This window comes from Clupea harengus, chromosome 7 (genome assembly GCF_900700415.2).
Source record: "Clupea harengus chromosome 7, Ch_v2.0.2, whole genome shotgun sequence".
Classification (NCBI taxonomy): Eukaryota; Metazoa; Chordata; class Actinopteri; order Clupeiformes; family Clupeidae; genus Clupea; species Clupea harengus.
Genome location: NC_045158.1, coordinates 3044692 through 3063696, shown reverse-complemented (window position 1 = coordinate 3063696; position 19005 = coordinate 3044692). Strand labels below are relative to the sequence as shown.

Genomic DNA, 19005 nt, shown 5'->3' with positions numbered 1-19005 from the left:
ACAACAAAAACACATGTCAAAACAGAAACAGAGTCCAAATACTGACATCCATTGCATGAAAGTGAAACAAAAATAACAAATTTTCAGAAATCTGCATTCCGATTGCAAAACAGAAAAAAGAGAGAGAGAGAGAGGTCATATAACCCACCCCTACTGCCTACAGTGTCAATCTCAGCTCTCACCCAGAAGAAAGATGATCTCAAGATTCTGATCTGGGTTCAGATGGACTCTTCTACAGTCCAGTAGACTGTTCTGTTCTCTACAGAGACACATACCCTGTTATTTTACAGCAAGAACAGTGCATTTAATTAGAGACCAATTTATTTTCTGAAACATCTGATGAATACAGTCCTATAAAGATTTACTTCTAGTCAACATAACCTAAGTAGCTTCATATTAGACCCTACATCAGCCATATGTACAATAAAAGAGGGACTAACAACCTGTTCAAAACAGAATTTCTGTAATAACAATTCTATTCATTTATGTACTATTTAACATTTTTTCACACAGGCTCATGAAAATGACATCCCATCTACATGACTTGATTTGTTTCATAGTAAACCTTACATCAGACGTGTACAAAAAAATAAGGACTAAACGGTCTAGGTCTAGGTCTGATGTTCACCCCAAGATCAGAGACCCTCAGGCCCAGCTGTGAGATCCTTACATGTGTGTGGTGTGTTATATATGTGGTGATGAGATGTGGTGTGTTTATGGCTGTGTGTAGAGATGTGATAACAGCATTGATCTGTATGTCAGTCACAACAGCCTCACAGATGATCCAGGCCATAGCTCAAACCCAGGGTAGAGTGTGTGAGTGAATGTGGTCTGGACTCTGTGCAGGAGGGTCATTGTGTCAGATAAGCTGTAGAAGGCCAGAGTTCCTGCCCTGTGATCCACATACACTCCTATTCTGGAGCGGCGTACTAGAGGGAGTTTAGTCTGTTTATTATTGTGCCAGAAAGAGGAGCTGCTGCTGTCGAGGTCCAGACTCCAGGACTGATCATTACATCCAAACCTGCTCTCATTACCCTCTCCTTTCCTGCTGATGCTTTTATATGAGACTGATATATCAACCCCCGACCCCCCACTCCACTCAACCTCCCAGTAGCAGCGTCCAGACACACCCTCTCTACACAGCACCTGAAACCACCCATCAAATCTCTCTGGATGATCAGGATATGACTGGGGCTCAGTTCTCACTTCCACCCTCCTGTTCCCCTCAGACAGATGGAGGTCTCTGTATGCTGTGTTTGGATCCAGTGTGAAGTGACAGGAGTCTGATAGAGGAGAAGATAGAATGAGTTAAATTAGTTTAAATCTAACGAGGAGACAAAAAGGCAGATATGCGTGTGTGTGTGTGTGTGTGTGTGTGTGTGTGTGTGTGTGTGTGTGAGTGTGCGTGTGCGTGTGTGCATGTGTGAGTGTTTCTATGCGTGTGTCATCATCCTTTTCTTTGATACCTTGTGTGCAGAGGTGGAATGCTTTGTCCGAGTGTGAGATTTGTGTGTGTGCGTGTCTGTCCATGTCTGTGTGCACTTTGGTGTGTTGTGTTTGTGTGTGTACTGTCTGTATGTGTTTGTCTTTGTATGCTTATTTCCACGTGTGGTATGTGTGTATATGATTCTGTTCATGTGTGTGTGTATGAATGTTGGTGTGTGAGGGTGGGGGCTGGGGATCATACGTTAATGAAGGTTTATGAAAGTTAACGTAAATAAAGGTTTATGTGTCTGACTTCATATGCATGTCCATGTGTTGTAAAGTTCTTCAGTGTTGCATTTATGTACATGTATGTTTGTCCCTATATGTGCTCCAGGTTGTATTGGCATGTTCATTATTCTACGTGTATTCAAAGGTGTGACTATATCCATGAAACAGTATCAGTTTGTGTGTGTGTGTGTGTGTGTGTGCATGTGTGTGTGTTTATTGTGTATGTCTGGCTATCTAACATTATAAAACATCCTCTCTGCTGAGTGGTTCAGTCAAAATATCATGGACTTAATCATAGACTTAATATTGACACAGTAAGAATGAAATTCTAACAAAAATAACACTATTGCATCAAAACATTATTTAAATGCGTCATTTAAGATTATATGCAGTAGAACTTTGTCTTCTTGTGTTAATGCATGTATACTTGTGTGAATATGTTTATAGATTGTGAATGTATTGGCATTATTATTATGCGCATTTAAAGGTATGACGATGCATGTTGCTTTAGCAGTTGGTGTGTGTGTGTGTATGTGTGTGTTGTCTGGCTAACTCACATTGTAAAAAATCCTCTCTCGTCACTGGTTCAGTCAGAATAGCATGGACTTCAGTCACTATTGAGACAGAAAGAATGAAATTATAACAAAAATAAAACTATTGCACCATTCCCATTTTAAAATGCGTCATTTAAGACTATATACAGTACATTCAAACTTTGTGTTCTTCTGTTTATGCATATACAGTGGGGAAAATAAGTATTTGAACCCCTGCCGATTTCGCAAGTTTGGCCACTTGCAAAGAAATGTGTGATCTATAATTGTAATGGTAGGTGTATTTTAACAGTGAGAAATAGAATATCAACAAACAAATCCAGAAAACTGCTTTTTATAACATTTATGACTTTATTTGTATTTGATGCAGAAAATAAGTATTTGAACCCCCAAGCAAACAGCAAGAATGCTGGCTCCCAATGACCAGTTATGTGCCCACGAAGCACACAGATTAGTCCTCATTAGGCCTAACAAGGTACACCTGATCTCAACTGGTGACGTGTATAAAAGAAACTTGTCCAAAGAATCATACTTCACATCTTCAACCTCACCACCATGGGCAAGCCCAAAGAGTTGACCAAGGACGTCAGAGATAAGATTGTAGACCTGCACAAGGCTGGAATGGGTTACAAAACCATCGGCAAGCAGCTTGGTGAGAAGCAGACAACTATTGGTGCGATTATTCGTAAATGGAAGCAACACCAAACAACTGTCAATCGCTCTAGGTCTGGGGCTCCATGCAAGATATCCCCTCGTGCGGTATCGGTGATCATCCGAAAGGTGCAGAATAACCCCAGAACTACACAGGGGGAGCTTGTGAATGATCTCAAGGCAGCTGGGACCACAGTCACCAAGAAAACCATTGGCAACACACTACGCCGTAATGGTTTGAAGTACTGCAGCACTCGCAGCACTCGCAGAGGATCTGCAAAGAGGAGTGGACCAAAATCCCTCCTGGGATGTGTGTAAACCTGGTGACCAACTACAAGAAAAGTCTGACGTCTGTGCTTGCCAACAAGGGTTATTCCACCAAGTACTAAGGCATGTTTTGCTAGGGGTTCAAATACCTATTTTCTGCATCAAATGCAAATTAAGTCATAAATGTTAGAAAATGCAGTTTTCTGGATTTTTTTGTTGATATTCTGTTTCTCACTGTTAAAATACACCTACTATTACAATTATAGATCACACATTTATTTGGAAGTGGCCAAACTTGCTAAATCGGTAGGGGTTCAAATACTTATTTTCCCCACTGTATACTTGTGTATATATGTTTATAGATTGGGAATGTATTGGCATTTATTATGTGCATTTAAAAGTATGACTATATGCATGTTCCTTTAACAGTTGGTGTGTGTGTGGGCATGTGTTTGTGTGTGAAAATGGGTGGGTGTGTGTTGTCTGGCTAACTCACATTGTAAAAAATCCTCTCTTGTCACCGGTTCAGTCAGAATAGCATGGACTTCAGTCACTAGTGAGACAGAAAGAATGAAATTATAACAAAAATAACACTATTGGATCATTCCCATTTTAAAATGCATCAGTTAGATATACAGTAGTATTTTATGTTCACTTATTCAGTGACACAATGAGTCTTCCGCTACTTGAGTCTTAAAGGCCACCCCACTCCCTCCCACACGCGATGGAAGAAGGAGATGCCCTCATTTAAAGGTGTGGTCCGCCATTCTAATCCGATACCCTTTTTGTAAGATTTAGTGAATTGCTCCTCACAGTCCTATAGCTGTCCATTTTGTGTGTGTGCTCAAAGAACCTCTGGTGTTCGTACACACACAGTCCTGGCTCTGTAAACGCGAAGCAAACGTAGTGGTTCTGACTGAGCCACACAACATGTTGCTTCAGGAGGCCTTAAAGGCCACACCTTTAAAGGACACTCATCTTCATTGAGATGAAAACGACATGATTAAAAGGGCGACCCAGGTCTATGAGACATCTGGATCTGTTCATCAATAAAACCCAATGGCAGAAGTACTGAAGTAGTTCCATGTTGTTATGGCTATGTGCCCCTAGGTGACACAGGCATATTGAAAATAATGAGAATGTAATGTAGCAGGAACATGATTCACCTGCTGCAGATATCTTCATGACTTCCTCCTTGCAGAAATTCTCCAGCTGCCCCTTTAGTGAGGAGACAGATTTCTTCACAGCCTCAAAAGAGACGCCTTGGTTTACAGAGATGCAGGATGAGTCTTTAGACTGACATGGGTCACTGACGGACTGGAAAGACTACATAAACAAATACAGATAGACAGACAGAAAGACAGAGGAAATTGTTTTTGCAGTCAGTAGGCTTCAGTAAAAGACCAAAAATGCTTTGCGTGAAAATTCTGAACACAAACAGTCTTATTTCTTCAGGCATTGAACCTGCATTAAGAAACTACTAAGAGTTGATACTAAATATAATATCAACTAATTAAACTGACAAGACACTGTTTGAAGACATTGGGTGTCTGAGCATTCATTCATTTCTAAAAAAAAATTGCACACTAGCTATCCATCAACAGTTACCTTGAGGAAATGGATGTGATCCTCTGTGTGTGAAAGCTGCTCCAGCTCAGCATCTCTCCTCTTCAGCTCAGCAATCTCCTGCTCCAGTCGCTTCAGGAGTCCTTCAGCCCGACTCACCTCAGCCTTCTCCTGAGCTCTGATCAGCTCTTTCACCTCAGAGCGCCTTCTCTCAATGGAGCGGATCATCTCAGTAAAGATCCTCTCACTGTCCTCCACTGCTGTCTGTGCAGAGCTCTGTTAGGAGACACACAAAGAGGAGGGTGGCAGGAGACCCACAGAGGTAAGTGAAGGAGCAAACTCACTCGTGGTGTGACTGGCTCTGTTTGATGATGTTACTTAAGGCCCAATCCTGTCACACACTGCCCCTCTGTGCTCAGAACTATTTGGCCCAAGCTGGAATTGCACTTCCCACTCCCCTTCATCTACACCAGTCTTTGGCATTTCTAATATCTTATTGCTAGAAGAAAAGAGGCAGTTTTATAGATGTGATCTGGCCATAGCACATCATTGCAGATTTGATAATACAATAACACATGACAGCTAAAACCTCTAACCAGCTGTCCTCCTCTCCTCTGGTCAGTACTCACCTTAAGAGTCAACACAGCCTTCTTCAGCTCCTGCAGCTCCTTCTCTCTCTCCTGGATTCTCTGCTGGATTTGACTCTGGGTCTCCCTGCACTGCTTCTGTTGATTAAAAAACAGACACATTTCCTCATAGGTTCTTAGTCCTTCAAGATAATAATTTCATATAATTTGTAAAACTGTAATTGTATGCATTATGAAGCATTCTTTTTTTAACTAAAGAGGGGATTAATGGCACAGAAAATGAGAATGAGATGTTGGGCTTTGATGGAGATAATTTCCAAACACTGTTAATGACTTAAGAATATAATAATCAAGTGCCTTGTATTATTAATTACCTTATATGAATCATGTACTTATGTAAGCAGGAACATGGCTTTTCTGTGTTTCTGCGTGTGTGTAACTTAGAATATTAGGTGCCACTTAGTCTGCACATGTACAAGAGCATGTTTAGACCAGAGGTGATAAGAAGGTTCGAACTGTGTTTCTTCCGACCTTGCAAAATATCCATCCTTGCCTCGGACATCAGAAATCCACCACGTGGTTTTCCCTGCTGAACGCTCAACTTCTGTCTATATAAACCTTGTGCGATGTGTTTATCATTGCTTCACTGTCAGCCTTGTGCTGGGAGTGAGCCCGATTGCAATTGTTGTTTGTCTAATAAATATACTTATATGCAGCTCCGGAGTCCTGAGGTAACTAGGGTGAATTTTCACCTATCAGGCTTACATGTCTCAACTAAATTTCTTGAGAAACAGGCGATGATGTCACCGTCAATGTCAATGCAAAGCAATTAACTCAGAATCCAGTTTTAAAGATTTAACATGAGTAAAAACGGGTCCAGAACCTGCGCAAACAGAGAATCACTGTGCAGCTACAAAGACACTGCAGACAGCAAAAAGACACTGACTGCAGGCAGCAAAAGTAATCTATAATATTCCTGAATGTATCACAATGTTTTATGTTTGAAATGTAGTAGTATTATAAGACCATCAAAAGACATTAAGAGTTATTTAGAACACAAGTGTAGCTGGGGTACTCACCTGTTTGTCAGTCCGTTCTGCTGCAGCTGTGACTGTGTCATGACCTTTGTGTTCGTCCATCAGGCACGGATAACAGATACAACTCTGATCGGTTCGACAAAATATTTCAAAAATCTTCTTATGTCGAGAGCAGATCCTCTCTTGAAGCTGGCCTGTGGCTTCAATCACTGAGTGTTTTCTTCCTGGGGTCAAGTTATTGTGGGCTTTGAAGTGAGTTTCACAGTAAGACACCAGACAATCCAGGCAGGATTTGACAGCTTTGAGTTTTCTCCCAGTGCAGACGTCACACTCTATATCTCCAGGTCCAGCAAAACCCGTAGCAAGAGAAGGAGTATGGATTCTGGTTTTCATGATCTGCTCCAGAAGATCAGCAACAATATTATTTTTGTTTAAAACGGGTCTTGGAGAGAAAGTCTGTCTGCACTGGGGGCAGCTGTAAACTCCCTTCTGATCTTCCTGATCCCAGCAGCCCTTAATGCAGCCCATACAGTAACTGTGTCCACAGAGAATAGTCACTGGATCCTTCAGTAGGTCCAAACAAATCGGACATGTGAAAAGGTCCTGGTTATATGGAGTAGCCTCCGCCATTCTCCTAAGGTCCTCTGAATCACTTCACAAAGCTGGAAAAGCGACAGTTCACACTTAGTTTCGTTTTAGCAGAAACTGCTCGTCGCAAATTACTTCCTTGCTGAGTAAATGTGAGGGTGTGTTCATGCAGATTACGTCCTTTCACTAAAAATGAATAGTCTGAATCCCTAAATGAACTAATAGGCCTATGACCATTACAATTCCTTTTCATTTCTATGTCAAAAACAAATTCATTAGCGATGTTTAAAAAAAAAAAAAAAAAAAAAAAAAACCTGTTGGCCACCTGTTCAAAGTTCGGCTATTAACAATAGTGCTGCCACCTAGACATTCAAAGCTGAACTGGTATTAGCCCAATGTTATTTATACCTCAAGAAAAGGGAATTATGTACAAAATAAAAAGAAGAACTCTAATGTTGAGACACATGAATCACACTGAATAATGGAATTGCAGAGGGAAGTCATTTGCAAAGTAGCTTAATGTCCATTATCACTCAGTCATATAAATTAACTTCTTACCTTCTTTAAAAATACAAGATCTTTCACTACAATAGCAATACACAACAACACAATCATATAAACCTATGTATATACTGGTTGGTTACACAAAAAATATAATCAAAATGAAATAGCTGTGGGGTGTCCAGAGTGATTTCAAACTCACATACACAGTCATACAAAGCTGCATTTTCTAATCTCCCAACCAGATATCAAGTTACAAGTTACAAGTCTTTTATTGTCAGATGCACAGAATGACACAGGGTCAGACTGGGCACTGAAATTCTTAGGACAAGGCACCACACAACAACCTACCATAGCATAACATAGCAAACATAATATAACATAACATAACATGACATACACTCTGTACAAGTACTCTGAACATAATTTACATGTAATAACATATAATAACCGTACTAAATATGCAAGATAAATATACAATACAATATGCTGAAACATATACCAACCTATACATATAATACTAACATATATACATATAACATATAATACACATATAGTAACATATAATAAACTAAACTACAGACAAATGGGAGTAGCAGGTAGTGCCATAATTCTGATAAATATGTATTTGTCGTGTAAGAGACAGTATGTAAGTGTAAGTACAAGCAGTGATTTGAAAGTGACAGTGTATGTAAGTGACGAGTGCAAAAGTGTCGATAGTGTGTCAATGTCCATTTAGCAGCCTGATGGCTCTCGGGAAGAAACTGGCAGGTGGAGCCGCACATATTCCGCAATTTTGTATCTAGGCCTACATGAAATTCTGCAGCCGTTATTTTTACTATTTTTTTTAAATTATTCCTTCGGAGGGGCAACTTGAGTCGAGGAGGGCAGACAGGCAGTTGCCCGGGCAACCTTAGCCCCGTCCTGTGCACGTCTGTGTCTGTGTGTGTGTGTGTCTGTGTCTGTGTGCACGTCTGTGTCTGTGTGTGTGTCTGTGTCTGTGTGTGTCTGTGTGTGTGTGTGTGTCTGTGTCTGTGTGTTTGTCTGTGTCTGTGTGTGTGTGTGTCTGCTGATTTTCATATTAAGACCCACATACGACCTCCTTCCTTCACCCCAGAACCTAAAGCAGTGGTATGGAGAAGACTCCAGTTGCTCTCTATGTCAGGTATCCTGCACCTCACTATGTCAGGTATCCTGCACCTCACTATGTCAGGTATCCTCACTATGTCAGGTATCCTGCACCTCACTATGTCAGGTATCCTGCACCTCACTATGTCAGGTATCCTCACTATGTCAGGTATCCTGCACCTCACTATGTCAGGTATCCTCACTATGTCAGGTATCCTGCACCTCACTATGTCAGGTATCCTCACTATGTCAGGTATCCTGCACCTCACTATGTCAGGTATCCTGCACCTCACTATGTCAGGTATCCTGCACCTCACTATGTCAGGTATCCTCACTATGTCAGGTATCCTGCACCTCACTATGTCAGGTATCCTGCACCTCACTATGTCAGGTATCCTCACTATGTCAGGTATCCTGCACCTCACTATGTCAGGTATCCTCACTATGTCAGGTATCCTGCACCTCACTATGTCAGGTATCCTCACTATGTCAGGTATCCTGCACCTCACTATGTCAGGTATCCTCACTATGTCAGGTATCCTGCACCTCACTATGTCAGGTATCCTCACTATGTCAGGTATCTCACTATGTCAGGTATCCTCACTATGTCAGGTATCCTGCACCTCGCTATGTCAGGTATCCTCACTATGTCAGGTATCCTGCACCTCACTATGTCAGGTATCCTGCACCTCACTATGTCAGGTATCCTGCACCTCACTATGTCAGGTATCCTTACTATGTCAGGTATCCTCTCTATGTCAGGTATCCTCACTATGTCAGGTGTCCTGCACCTCACTATGTCAGGTATCTCACTATGTCAGGTATCCTGCACCTCACTATGTCAGGTATCCTGCACCTCACTATGTCAGGTGTCCTTACTATGTCAGGTATCCTGCACCTCACTATGTCAGGTATCCTGCACCTCACTATGTCAGGTATCTCACTATGTCAGGTATCCTGCACCTCACTATGTCAGGTATCCTGCACCTCACTATGTCAGGTATCCTAACTATGTCAGGTATCCTCACTATGTCAGGTATCCTGCACCTCACTATGTCAGGTATCTCACTATGTCAGGTATCCTGCACCTCACTATGTCAGGTATCTCACTATGTCAGGTATCTCACTATGTCAGGTATCCTGCACCTCACTATGTCAGGTATCCTGCACCTCACTATGTCAGGTATCTCACTATGTCAGGTATCCTCACTAGGTCAGGTATCCTGCACCTCACTATGTCAGGTATCCTGCACCTCACTATGTCAGGTATCCTGCACCTCACTATGTCAGGTATCCTGCACCTCACTATGTCAGGTATCCTGCAGGTTGTACGGGATTGGAAGTTAGAAGTGGATCTGGTGAATCATACATGTTAAAGACTGATATGCAGTCTTACAGTCTGGTGTGTTATTGTAGATCCATGTTGCAGCCAGGCTGGCGGTTGTTGTGGAATTGCCGGTTCCATGAAGGGTGGTGGAGGAGGCCTACGAGAGGAAATAAACAAATATGCCGAGCTAACATTGCAAGCGGCCCAGAATGGTTGGAAGGTAAAGTTGTTCCCTGTTGAAGTGGGATGCAGGGGGTTTATTGCAACATCCATGACCTACCTGCTGAAGAGGATTGGAGTGAGAGGGTGCTCCCTCCAATAAACCATCAAGTCCTTGTCCACAGTAGCAGAAAAAAAGCAGCAACTGGCTGTGGATCAGAAGAAAGGACAACACCTGGGCTGCAAGGTGAACCAGGAGGGTATGAAGATGAGGGGGGTGTACCTGGGACGCCAGGTGTCACCGTTGAGCCCTCTGGAGATGTCGTGGGCGCATCAATGAAACATCAGAGAAGGAGGGGGCCCACCTGATGACCCCAATGACATCAGAGAAGGAGGGGGCCCACCTGGAGACCCCAATGAGGTACCTACCCTCCTGAGCACCAATCCCATTCCCCGGGCAATATCAAGAGTACTGACTCAAGTTAGGGATTGAAACACCAAGTCCTATTAGCTCTACTTCATGCAGTTACCCTGGAAACCACAGGGGAAGTCATGTTTGTTGTAGTGATCACAGGTAAACTGACTTTCGTTGAAGTGGTTAATGTATAGTACTTTGGAGCCCATATTTTCCATATACTCTATCTAACCTGTTTGTAATTATACATAACATCAGTAATTAACATTTCAAAATGAAAATATTGTTGTAATGAAAGAGTTGTGAATCGGTAGGAATTATTATTATATATTATTTTTATTTTCTATCATCATTCTATACTATTCTTATGTATTGTGTTGTGCCTCTCATAATTACAAGTAATGCTATACAAAAATAATGAATAATATCCAAAGAGCAAAAGTCTTTGTGTTTTAGCTGAATTCGTTTTCAGACTGTGATTCTCCTAAAAGGTCATAGTGAAACTGTCCTCCCCATTCTCTGTGACCAGATATTGTAGCCACTCTTCACTTCTGGATCAGACTAGCCACATACATATTCATGTAGGGTTGGGACTGATTGACATCCCTTCCTGTCAGCCTAGAGAATACTTAAACTTGTCTGATTAGAGATGCATGTAAATCTTCATGTTAAACATTTATTTTTACCCTTAATGCACATCAGTGTGAAATAAAATATAATTGATTTAAATGAAGCACTGTCAACTTTAACTTTAGGTGTAATAATTCTGTTGAAAAGAAAACAAACAAGTGCCCCTGAGAGAGTCTCACAGTGATGGAGGAGTCCTTGTCCAGATGGTATTGACGCGATGCCGAAGCGTTTGGTATTACTGCCGGCGGTCCAGGCCAGATTCACCACCTTCTCTAGCTGATCATTCACCTTCTGATAGATAAATCAACATGTGTGTCTGTCTGTGTCTCATTCTGTGTCTGTGTCTCCGTTTCTATCAGGTGATGAGGGAATGAAGGTGGCTGAGAGATGAGTCCCCAGACTCTCTGATTCAAAGTGTGTGTGTGTGTGTGTGTGTGTGTGTGTGTGTGTGTGTGTGTGTGTGTGTGTGTGTGTGTGTGTGTGTGTGTGTGTGTGTGTGAGAGAGAGAGAGACCAAATGGACTAATGATCCATGGATCTTCAGTTGGAAGGCATCAGTGGGAGATTGGTTGAATGGTTTTACCAGGTACTGTTGCATCCCTAATACACACACACACATTCTGAAAGAGGCACATTGAATATCAACAAACCATTTTCTCCTTCTGTCTGTTATTGTGTGTTTGTGTGTGTGTGTGTGTGTGTGTGTGTGTGTGTGTGTGTGTGTGTGTGTGTGTGTGTGTGTGTGTGTGTGTCACTCTGTCTTTGTCTCTGTGTCTATTAGATGATGAGGGAATGGGAATGGCTGAGAGGGGAGAGTACCCAGACTCTCTGATTCAAAGTGTGTGTGTGTGTGTGTGTGTGTGTGTGTGTGTGTGTGTGTGTGTATGTATGCGTGTGTGTATGCGTGTCCGTGTCCTTGAGGGAGATCAAAGGAGACCATGCACCTCCTCTCCACACTCAGGTTCCTCTGTCTCAGAGTCTCAGACTGGACTGGAGGGAATCCTGTTGTTGAAGGTTGTTGATATTTGAGCGCAACAGCCAATCAAACTACACCTTCCCTTTCCGTGCTCCTGAAGCAACGTGTTGATTGGACTGAGTGCTCACCCAGACAGACAAGGGACTTCTCTTGGAATAAATGTGTTTCTGTCTTGCAGTGTTGTTTCACGCGGAATGTCATTTTATTCAGCCCTTCCCATTTTTCTTAATTCTATGATTAGCAAATTCAAGAAAAAAACAGCAAATTTTATAAATAAAATATGTGATGCTGCATATTTTCGTATTTACTACATAAGTTGCACTCAAAATTGCAGGAAATAAGCCTTGATGCTAAATTGCAACTTATTGCCGCTTCTTCTGGACTCCTGATGGTGATGTAAGGTTATGGACAGTCTGTCAACCATAAACAGTAAACCTGACTCAACCACTGCTTAATTTCTCACTCGTTTGGTGTCAGGTGTGTGATGGATTGATAACCGCGGTGAAGTTAGTTTGGTATTAGACATTTGCTTGACGTTCACGGCATGGCTGGATCTGTAACTGTTATCTCATTAAAGGATAATTGAACTGATTTTGAATAAACATGTTTTCTGTTCAGCTTTCTTTAAACAATAGTACAGGATTATTCATGATTACTGTTCTGAATATTAACAAGAACTTGTGATTTTGGAATAGAGTTCAAAGGTTCTAACCAAGACATGATATTTCATTTTGACTTAATTTCAATAACATTCTACCACGAGTGAAATGACCATTTAAGCATGAGGTTGTAAAAGTTCTCAGAAACTCTCAGAAACACTTCTCAAATGAGTTTGCTTACATCGCATGAAAGAGAAACAAAAATCACAAATGTTCTAGAAATACTCTTAGATAGTCCTAGTTCAAAGCCCTTGAATATTGATGTACTTTAAACAGATCATGATATTTGCCAGATGCTTATTGTTCTAGAGGCATGTACTGTAAGTGATATTTTGACACTAGTCAATACAAGATCAATGATTGTGGATGAATCATCAGCACCATGAATCTGTGAAATGATCTGTGATATTTATTTGAGGTCATATAACCCACCCCTACTACCTACACGGCATACGTCTAGACACACACATGAGCTTCTTTATACACATGACACCAGTCACCTGCACTTACTCAATGTCAATCTCAGCTCTCACCCAGAAGAAAGGTGATCTCAAGATTCTGATCTGGGTTCAGATGGACTCTTCTACAGTCCAGTAGACTGTTCTGTTCTCTACAGAGACAGTGCATGCACACGGCCACATCCCCTGATGGGGAGAAATAAAGTTGTTTCTCATAGACTTACATGCAACTCTTATGTAGTTATATATTCAGTAATAATGTGTAGAGTAGCAATCATATGTGCTTTAAAAAAAAAAAAATGTAAATGTAACATGCACTATGCATTATATAAGACCCAAAACATATCATGAATTTTGTATGGAAGTCTTTGGTGATTGGGCCAGCCATGCCTGTTATTTTACAGCAAGAACAGTGCATTTTATTAGAGACCAATTTATTTTCTGAAACATCTGATGAATACAGTCCTCTAAAGATTGACTTCTAGTCAACATAACCTAAGTAGCTTCATAGTAGACCCTACATCAGCGATATGTACAATAAAAGAGGGACTAACAACCTGTTCAAAACAGAATTTCTGTAATAACGATTCTATTAATTTATGTACTATTTAAAAAAAATTCACACAGGCTCATGAAAATGACATCCCATCTACATGACTTGATTTGTTTCATAGTAAATCTTACATCAGACGTGTACAAAAAAATAAGGACTAAACGGTCTAGGTCTGATGTTCACCCCAAGATCAGAGACCCTCAGGCCCAGCTGTCAGATGCTTACATGTGTGTGGTGTGTTATATGTGTGATGATGAGATGTGGTGTGTTTATGGCTGTGTGTAGAGATGTGATAACAGCATTGATCTGTGTGTCAGTCACAACAACTTCACTGATGATCCAGACTCAAGCCAAAACCCAGGGTAGAGTGTGTGAGTGAATTTGGTCTGGACTCTGTGCAGGAGGGTCATTGTGTCAGAGATGCTGTAGAAGGCCAGAGTTCCTGCCCTGTGATCCACATACACTCCTATTCTGGAGCTGGTCACTAGAGGGAGTTTAGTCTGTTTATTATTGTGCCAGAAAGAGGAGCTGGTGCTGTAGAGGCCCAGCCTCCAGGACTGATCATTACCTCCAAACCTGCTCTCATTACCCCGTCCTTTTCTATCAATGCTTTTATATGAGACTGCTATACGAACCCACTTCTTCCCACTCCACTCAACCTCCAAGTAGCAGCGTTCAGACACACCCTCTCTACACAGCACCTTCCACCACCTATCAAATCGCTCTGGATGATCAGGATATGACTGGAGCTCATCTCTCACTTCCACCGTCCTGTTCCCTTCAGACAGATGGAGGCGTGTGTGTGCTGTGTTTGGATCCAGTGTGAAGAGACAGGAGTCTGATAGAGGAGATAGGACGGGTTAAATTAGTTTAAATCTAACGAGGAAACAAAAAAGCAGATATGCGTGTGTGTGTGAGTGAGTGAAAGTTAACGTAAATAGAGGTTTATGTGTCTGACTTCCTATGCATGTCCATGTGTTGTAAAGTTCTTCAGTGCATTTATGTACATGTATGTTTGTGCCTATATGTGCTCCAGGTTGTATTGGCATGTTCATTATTCTATGTGTATTCAAAGGTGTGACTATATCCATGAAACAGTATTAGTTTGTGTGTGTGTGTGTGTGTGTGTGTGTGTGTGTGTGTGTGTGTGTGTGTGTGTGTGTGTGTGTGTGTGTGTGTGTGTGTGTGTGTGTGCGTGTGTGTTTATTTTGTATGTCTGGCTATTTAACGTCATAAAACATCCTCTCTGCTGTCAAAATATCATGGACTTCAGTTACTCTTGACACAGAAAGAATGAAATTATAACAAAAAATAACACTATTTCATCATACACATTATTTAAATGTGTCATTTAAGATTATATGCAGTAGAACTTTGTGTTCTCATGTTATGTATGTTATGCATGTATATTTGGGTCTATGTTTTTCTAAATTGTGAATGTATTGACATTTATTATGTGCATTTAAAAGTATGACTATATGCATGTTGCTTTAACAGTTGGTGTGTGTGTTGTCTGGCTAACTCACATTGTAAAAAATCCTCTCTGGTCACCGGTTCGGTCAGAATGGCATGGATTTCAGTCACTATTGAGACAGAAAGAATGAAATTATAACAAAATAACACTATTGCATCATTCCCATTTTAAAATGCATCAGTTAAGATATACAGTAGTATTTTATGTTCACTTGTTCAGTGACACAATGAGACTTCAGCTACTTGAGTCTTAAAGGCCACCCCACTCCCTCCCACACACGATGGAAGAAGGAGATGCCCTCATTTAAAGGTGTGGTCCGCCATTCTCATCTGATACCCTTTTTGAAAAATTCAGTGAATTGCTGCTCACAGTCCTATAGCTGTCCATTTTGTGTGTGTGCTCAAAGAACCTCTGGTGTTCGTACACACACAATCCTGGCTGTGTAAACGGGAAGCAAACTCAGTGGTTCTGACTGAGCCATAGAAATCCAGGCCAAACAACACGTTGCTTCAGGAGGCCTTAAAGGCCACACCTTTAAAGGACACTCATCTTCACGACCCAGGTCTATGAGATATCTGAATCTGCTCATCAATTAAACCCAATGGCAGAAGTACTGAAGTAGTTCCATGTTGTTATGGCCCTTTGCCCCTAGGTGACACAGGCATATTGAAAATAATGAGAATGTAATGTAGCAGGAACATGATTCACCTGCTGCAGATATCTTCATGACTTCCTCCTTGCAGAAATTCTCCAGCTGCCCCTTTAGTGAGGAGACAGATTTCTTCACAGCCTCAAAAGAGACACCTTGGTTCACAGAGATGCAGGATAAGTCTTTAGACTGACATGGCTTACTGACGGACTGGAAAGACTACATAAAGAAATAGAGAGAGATAGAAAGACAGAGGAAATTGTTTTTGCAGTCAGTAGGCTTCAGTAAAAGACCAAAAATGCTTTGCATGAAAATTCTGAACACAAAACAGTCTTATTTCTTCAGGCATTGAACCTGCATTAAGAAAATACTAAGAGTTGATACTCAATATAATATTAACTAATTAAACTGACAAGACACTGTTTAAAGACATTGGGTGTCTGAACTGAATTAATCTCTAAATTCATTAAAATATTTTGCGTACTAGCTATCCATCAACAGTTACCTTGAGGAAATGGATGTGATCCTCTGTGTGTGAAAGCTGCTCCAGCTCAGCATCTCTCCTCTTCAGCTCAGCAATCTCCTGCTCCAGTCGCTTCAGGAGTCCTTCAGCCCGACTCACCTCAGCCTTCTCCTGAGCTCTGATCAGCTCTTTCACCTCAGAGCACCTTCTCTCAATGGAGCGGATCATCTCAGTAAAGATCTTCTCACTGTCCTCCACTGCTGTCTGTGCAGAGCTCTGTTAGGAGACACACAAAGAGGAAGGTGACAGGAGACCCACAGAGATAAGTGAAGGAGTAAACTCACTCGTGGTGTGACTGGCTCTGTTTGATGATGTTACTTAAGGCCCAATCCTGTCACACACTGCCCCTCTGTGCTCAGAACTATTTGGCCCAAGCTGGAATTGCACTTCACACCCCCCTTCATCTACACCAGTCTTTGGCATTTCTAATATTTGATGGCAAGAAGAAAAGAGGCAGTTTGTCGTGACAAAAAGCATTATAGCTGTGATCTGGCCATAGCACATCATTGCATATTTGATAATACAATAACACATGACCACTAAAACCTCTAACCAGCTGTCCTCCTCTCCTCTGGTCAGTACTCACCTTGAGAGTCTCCACAGCCTTCCTCAGCTTCTGCAGCTCCTTCTCTCTCTCCTGGATTCTCTGCTGGATTTGACTCTGGGTCTCCCTGCACTGCTTCTGTTGATTAAAAAACAGCCACATTTCCTCATAAGCTCTTAGTCCTTCAAGATAATAGTTTCATATCATATGTAAAAGTGTAAATTTGAAGCATTTTGAAGGATACATTTTTACTAAAGGGGGATTTAACGGCACAGTGTAACAAAATGAGAAATTGTTATGTTGGGCTCACATGTTGCACAGATTTCTTGAGAAACAGGCGAATTTCAATGTCAATGCAAAGCAATGAACTCAGAATTCAGTATTGAATATTTAACATGAATTAAAACTGGTCCAAAACCTGCGCAAACAGAAAATCACTTTGCAGCTACAATTTTCAGTGTAAAGTTATCAGTTTTTCTAGGGTAAAAGACACTGCAGACAGCAAAAGTAGTCTATAATATTCCTGAGTTAATTACAATGTTTCATGTTTGAAATGTAGTGTTATAAGACCATCAAAAGACATTAAGAGTTATTTAGAACACAAGTGTAGCTGGGGTACTCACCTGTTTGTCAGTCCCTTCTGCTGCAGCTGTGACTGTGTCATGGCCTTTATGTTCGTCCATCGTGCACAGATAGCAGATACAACTCTGATCGGTTCGACAAAATATTTCAAAAATCTTCTTATGTCGAGAGCAGATCCTCTCCTGTAGCTGGCCAGTGGCTTCAGTCACTGAGTGTTTTCTTCCTGGGGTCAGGTCATTGTGGGCTTTGAAGTGAGTTTCACAGTAAGACACCAGACAATCCAGACAGGACTTGACAGCTTTGAGTTTTCTCCCAGTACAGACGTCACACTCTACATCTCCAGGTCCAGCAAAACCGTGAGCAAGAGAAGGAGTATGGATTCTGCTCTTCCTGGTCTGCTCCACAAGCTCAGCAAAGATATTATTTTTGTTTAAAACGGGTCTTGGAGAGAAAGTCTGTCTGCACTGGGGGCAGCTGTAAACTCCCTTCTGATCTTCCTGATCCCAGCAGCCCTTAATGCAGCCCATACAGTAACTGTGTCCACAGAGAATAGTCACTGGATCCTTCAGTAGATCCAAACAAATCGGACATGTGAAAAGGTCCTGGTTATATGGAGTAGCCTCCGCCATTCTCCTAAGGTCCTCTGAATCACTTCACAAAACTGGAGAAGCGACAGTTCACACTTAGTTTCGTTTTAGCAGAAACTGCTCGTCGCAAATGACTTCCTTGCTGAGTAAGTGTGAGGGTGTGTTCATGCATAACGTCGTTTCACTAAAAATGAATAGTCTGAATCTCGAAATGGACTAATAGGCCTATGGCCATTACAATTCATTTCTAACTTCCTGGTCAAAAACAATTATTTAACAAATAAATACAAATAAAACTATTGGCCACCTGTTCAAAGTTCGGTTCTAGATCATAGTGCTTTCACCTAGTGGACATTTTTGGTAGTAAAAATAATGTTCAAAGCTTAACAGGTAGGCTATTACAGTTTTTCTCAATTGCTAAAACACCAAAACCCATTGGCTGAACAAAGTTCTCAGTTGCCTGAACTCATGTAGCTAATTGGAGAGTCTGTTGTCAATATACCTTAAACTATTTCACATGGTAAAACACAATTTGCAGATCTCACTTAGACTTTTCAGCAAAACTCTAAACACATTCTCAGTCTCAAAACACATTCTGCACTCTAATGCACATGTCATCCATACTGGTAAACACAAGTGGCAACAATCAAATACAAATAGAGAACACATGTCATTGATTAAACACAACCACTCAAAATTGATTTCACTTGTATCAAATGATGTGACACAACCAATATAAACCAGTTTAGAGAGCAAACAGGTTGTTGAAGGTGGGAAGGAGAAAGTCTGAGAATGGATAGAAGAAACAATGTGAGAGGACGAGGACAAGTGCGTATGCGAGGTGGGTGACGAGGAGGAAGAGGGCAGGAAAGAGGAAGAGG

At 41.4% G+C, this 19005-nt stretch overlaps 1 protein-coding gene across 1 annotated transcript; it reads right to left on the bottom strand.

Moving 5' to 3' along the window:
* Window positions 1–762: 762 nt before the first annotated feature.
* LOC105898473 lies at window positions 763–18424 on the bottom strand. The gene is made up of 13 exons (XM_031570166.2): window positions 17579–18424; window positions 16998–17093; window positions 16394–16627; window positions 15948–16107; window positions 15292–15348; window positions 14084–14603; window positions 6415–7024; window positions 5378–5473; window positions 4791–5024; window positions 4349–4508; window positions 3679–3735; window positions 2271–2327; window positions 763–1283 (listed from the first exon to the last, which is right to left on the bottom strand). Exons 1-13 carry the CDS (start codon window positions 18164–18166, stop codon window positions 763–765), a joined length of 3390 nt encoding a protein of 1129 aa, XP_031426026.2. The 5' UTR covers window positions 18167–18424.
* Between the last annotated feature and the right edge of the window lie 581 nt (window positions 18425–19005).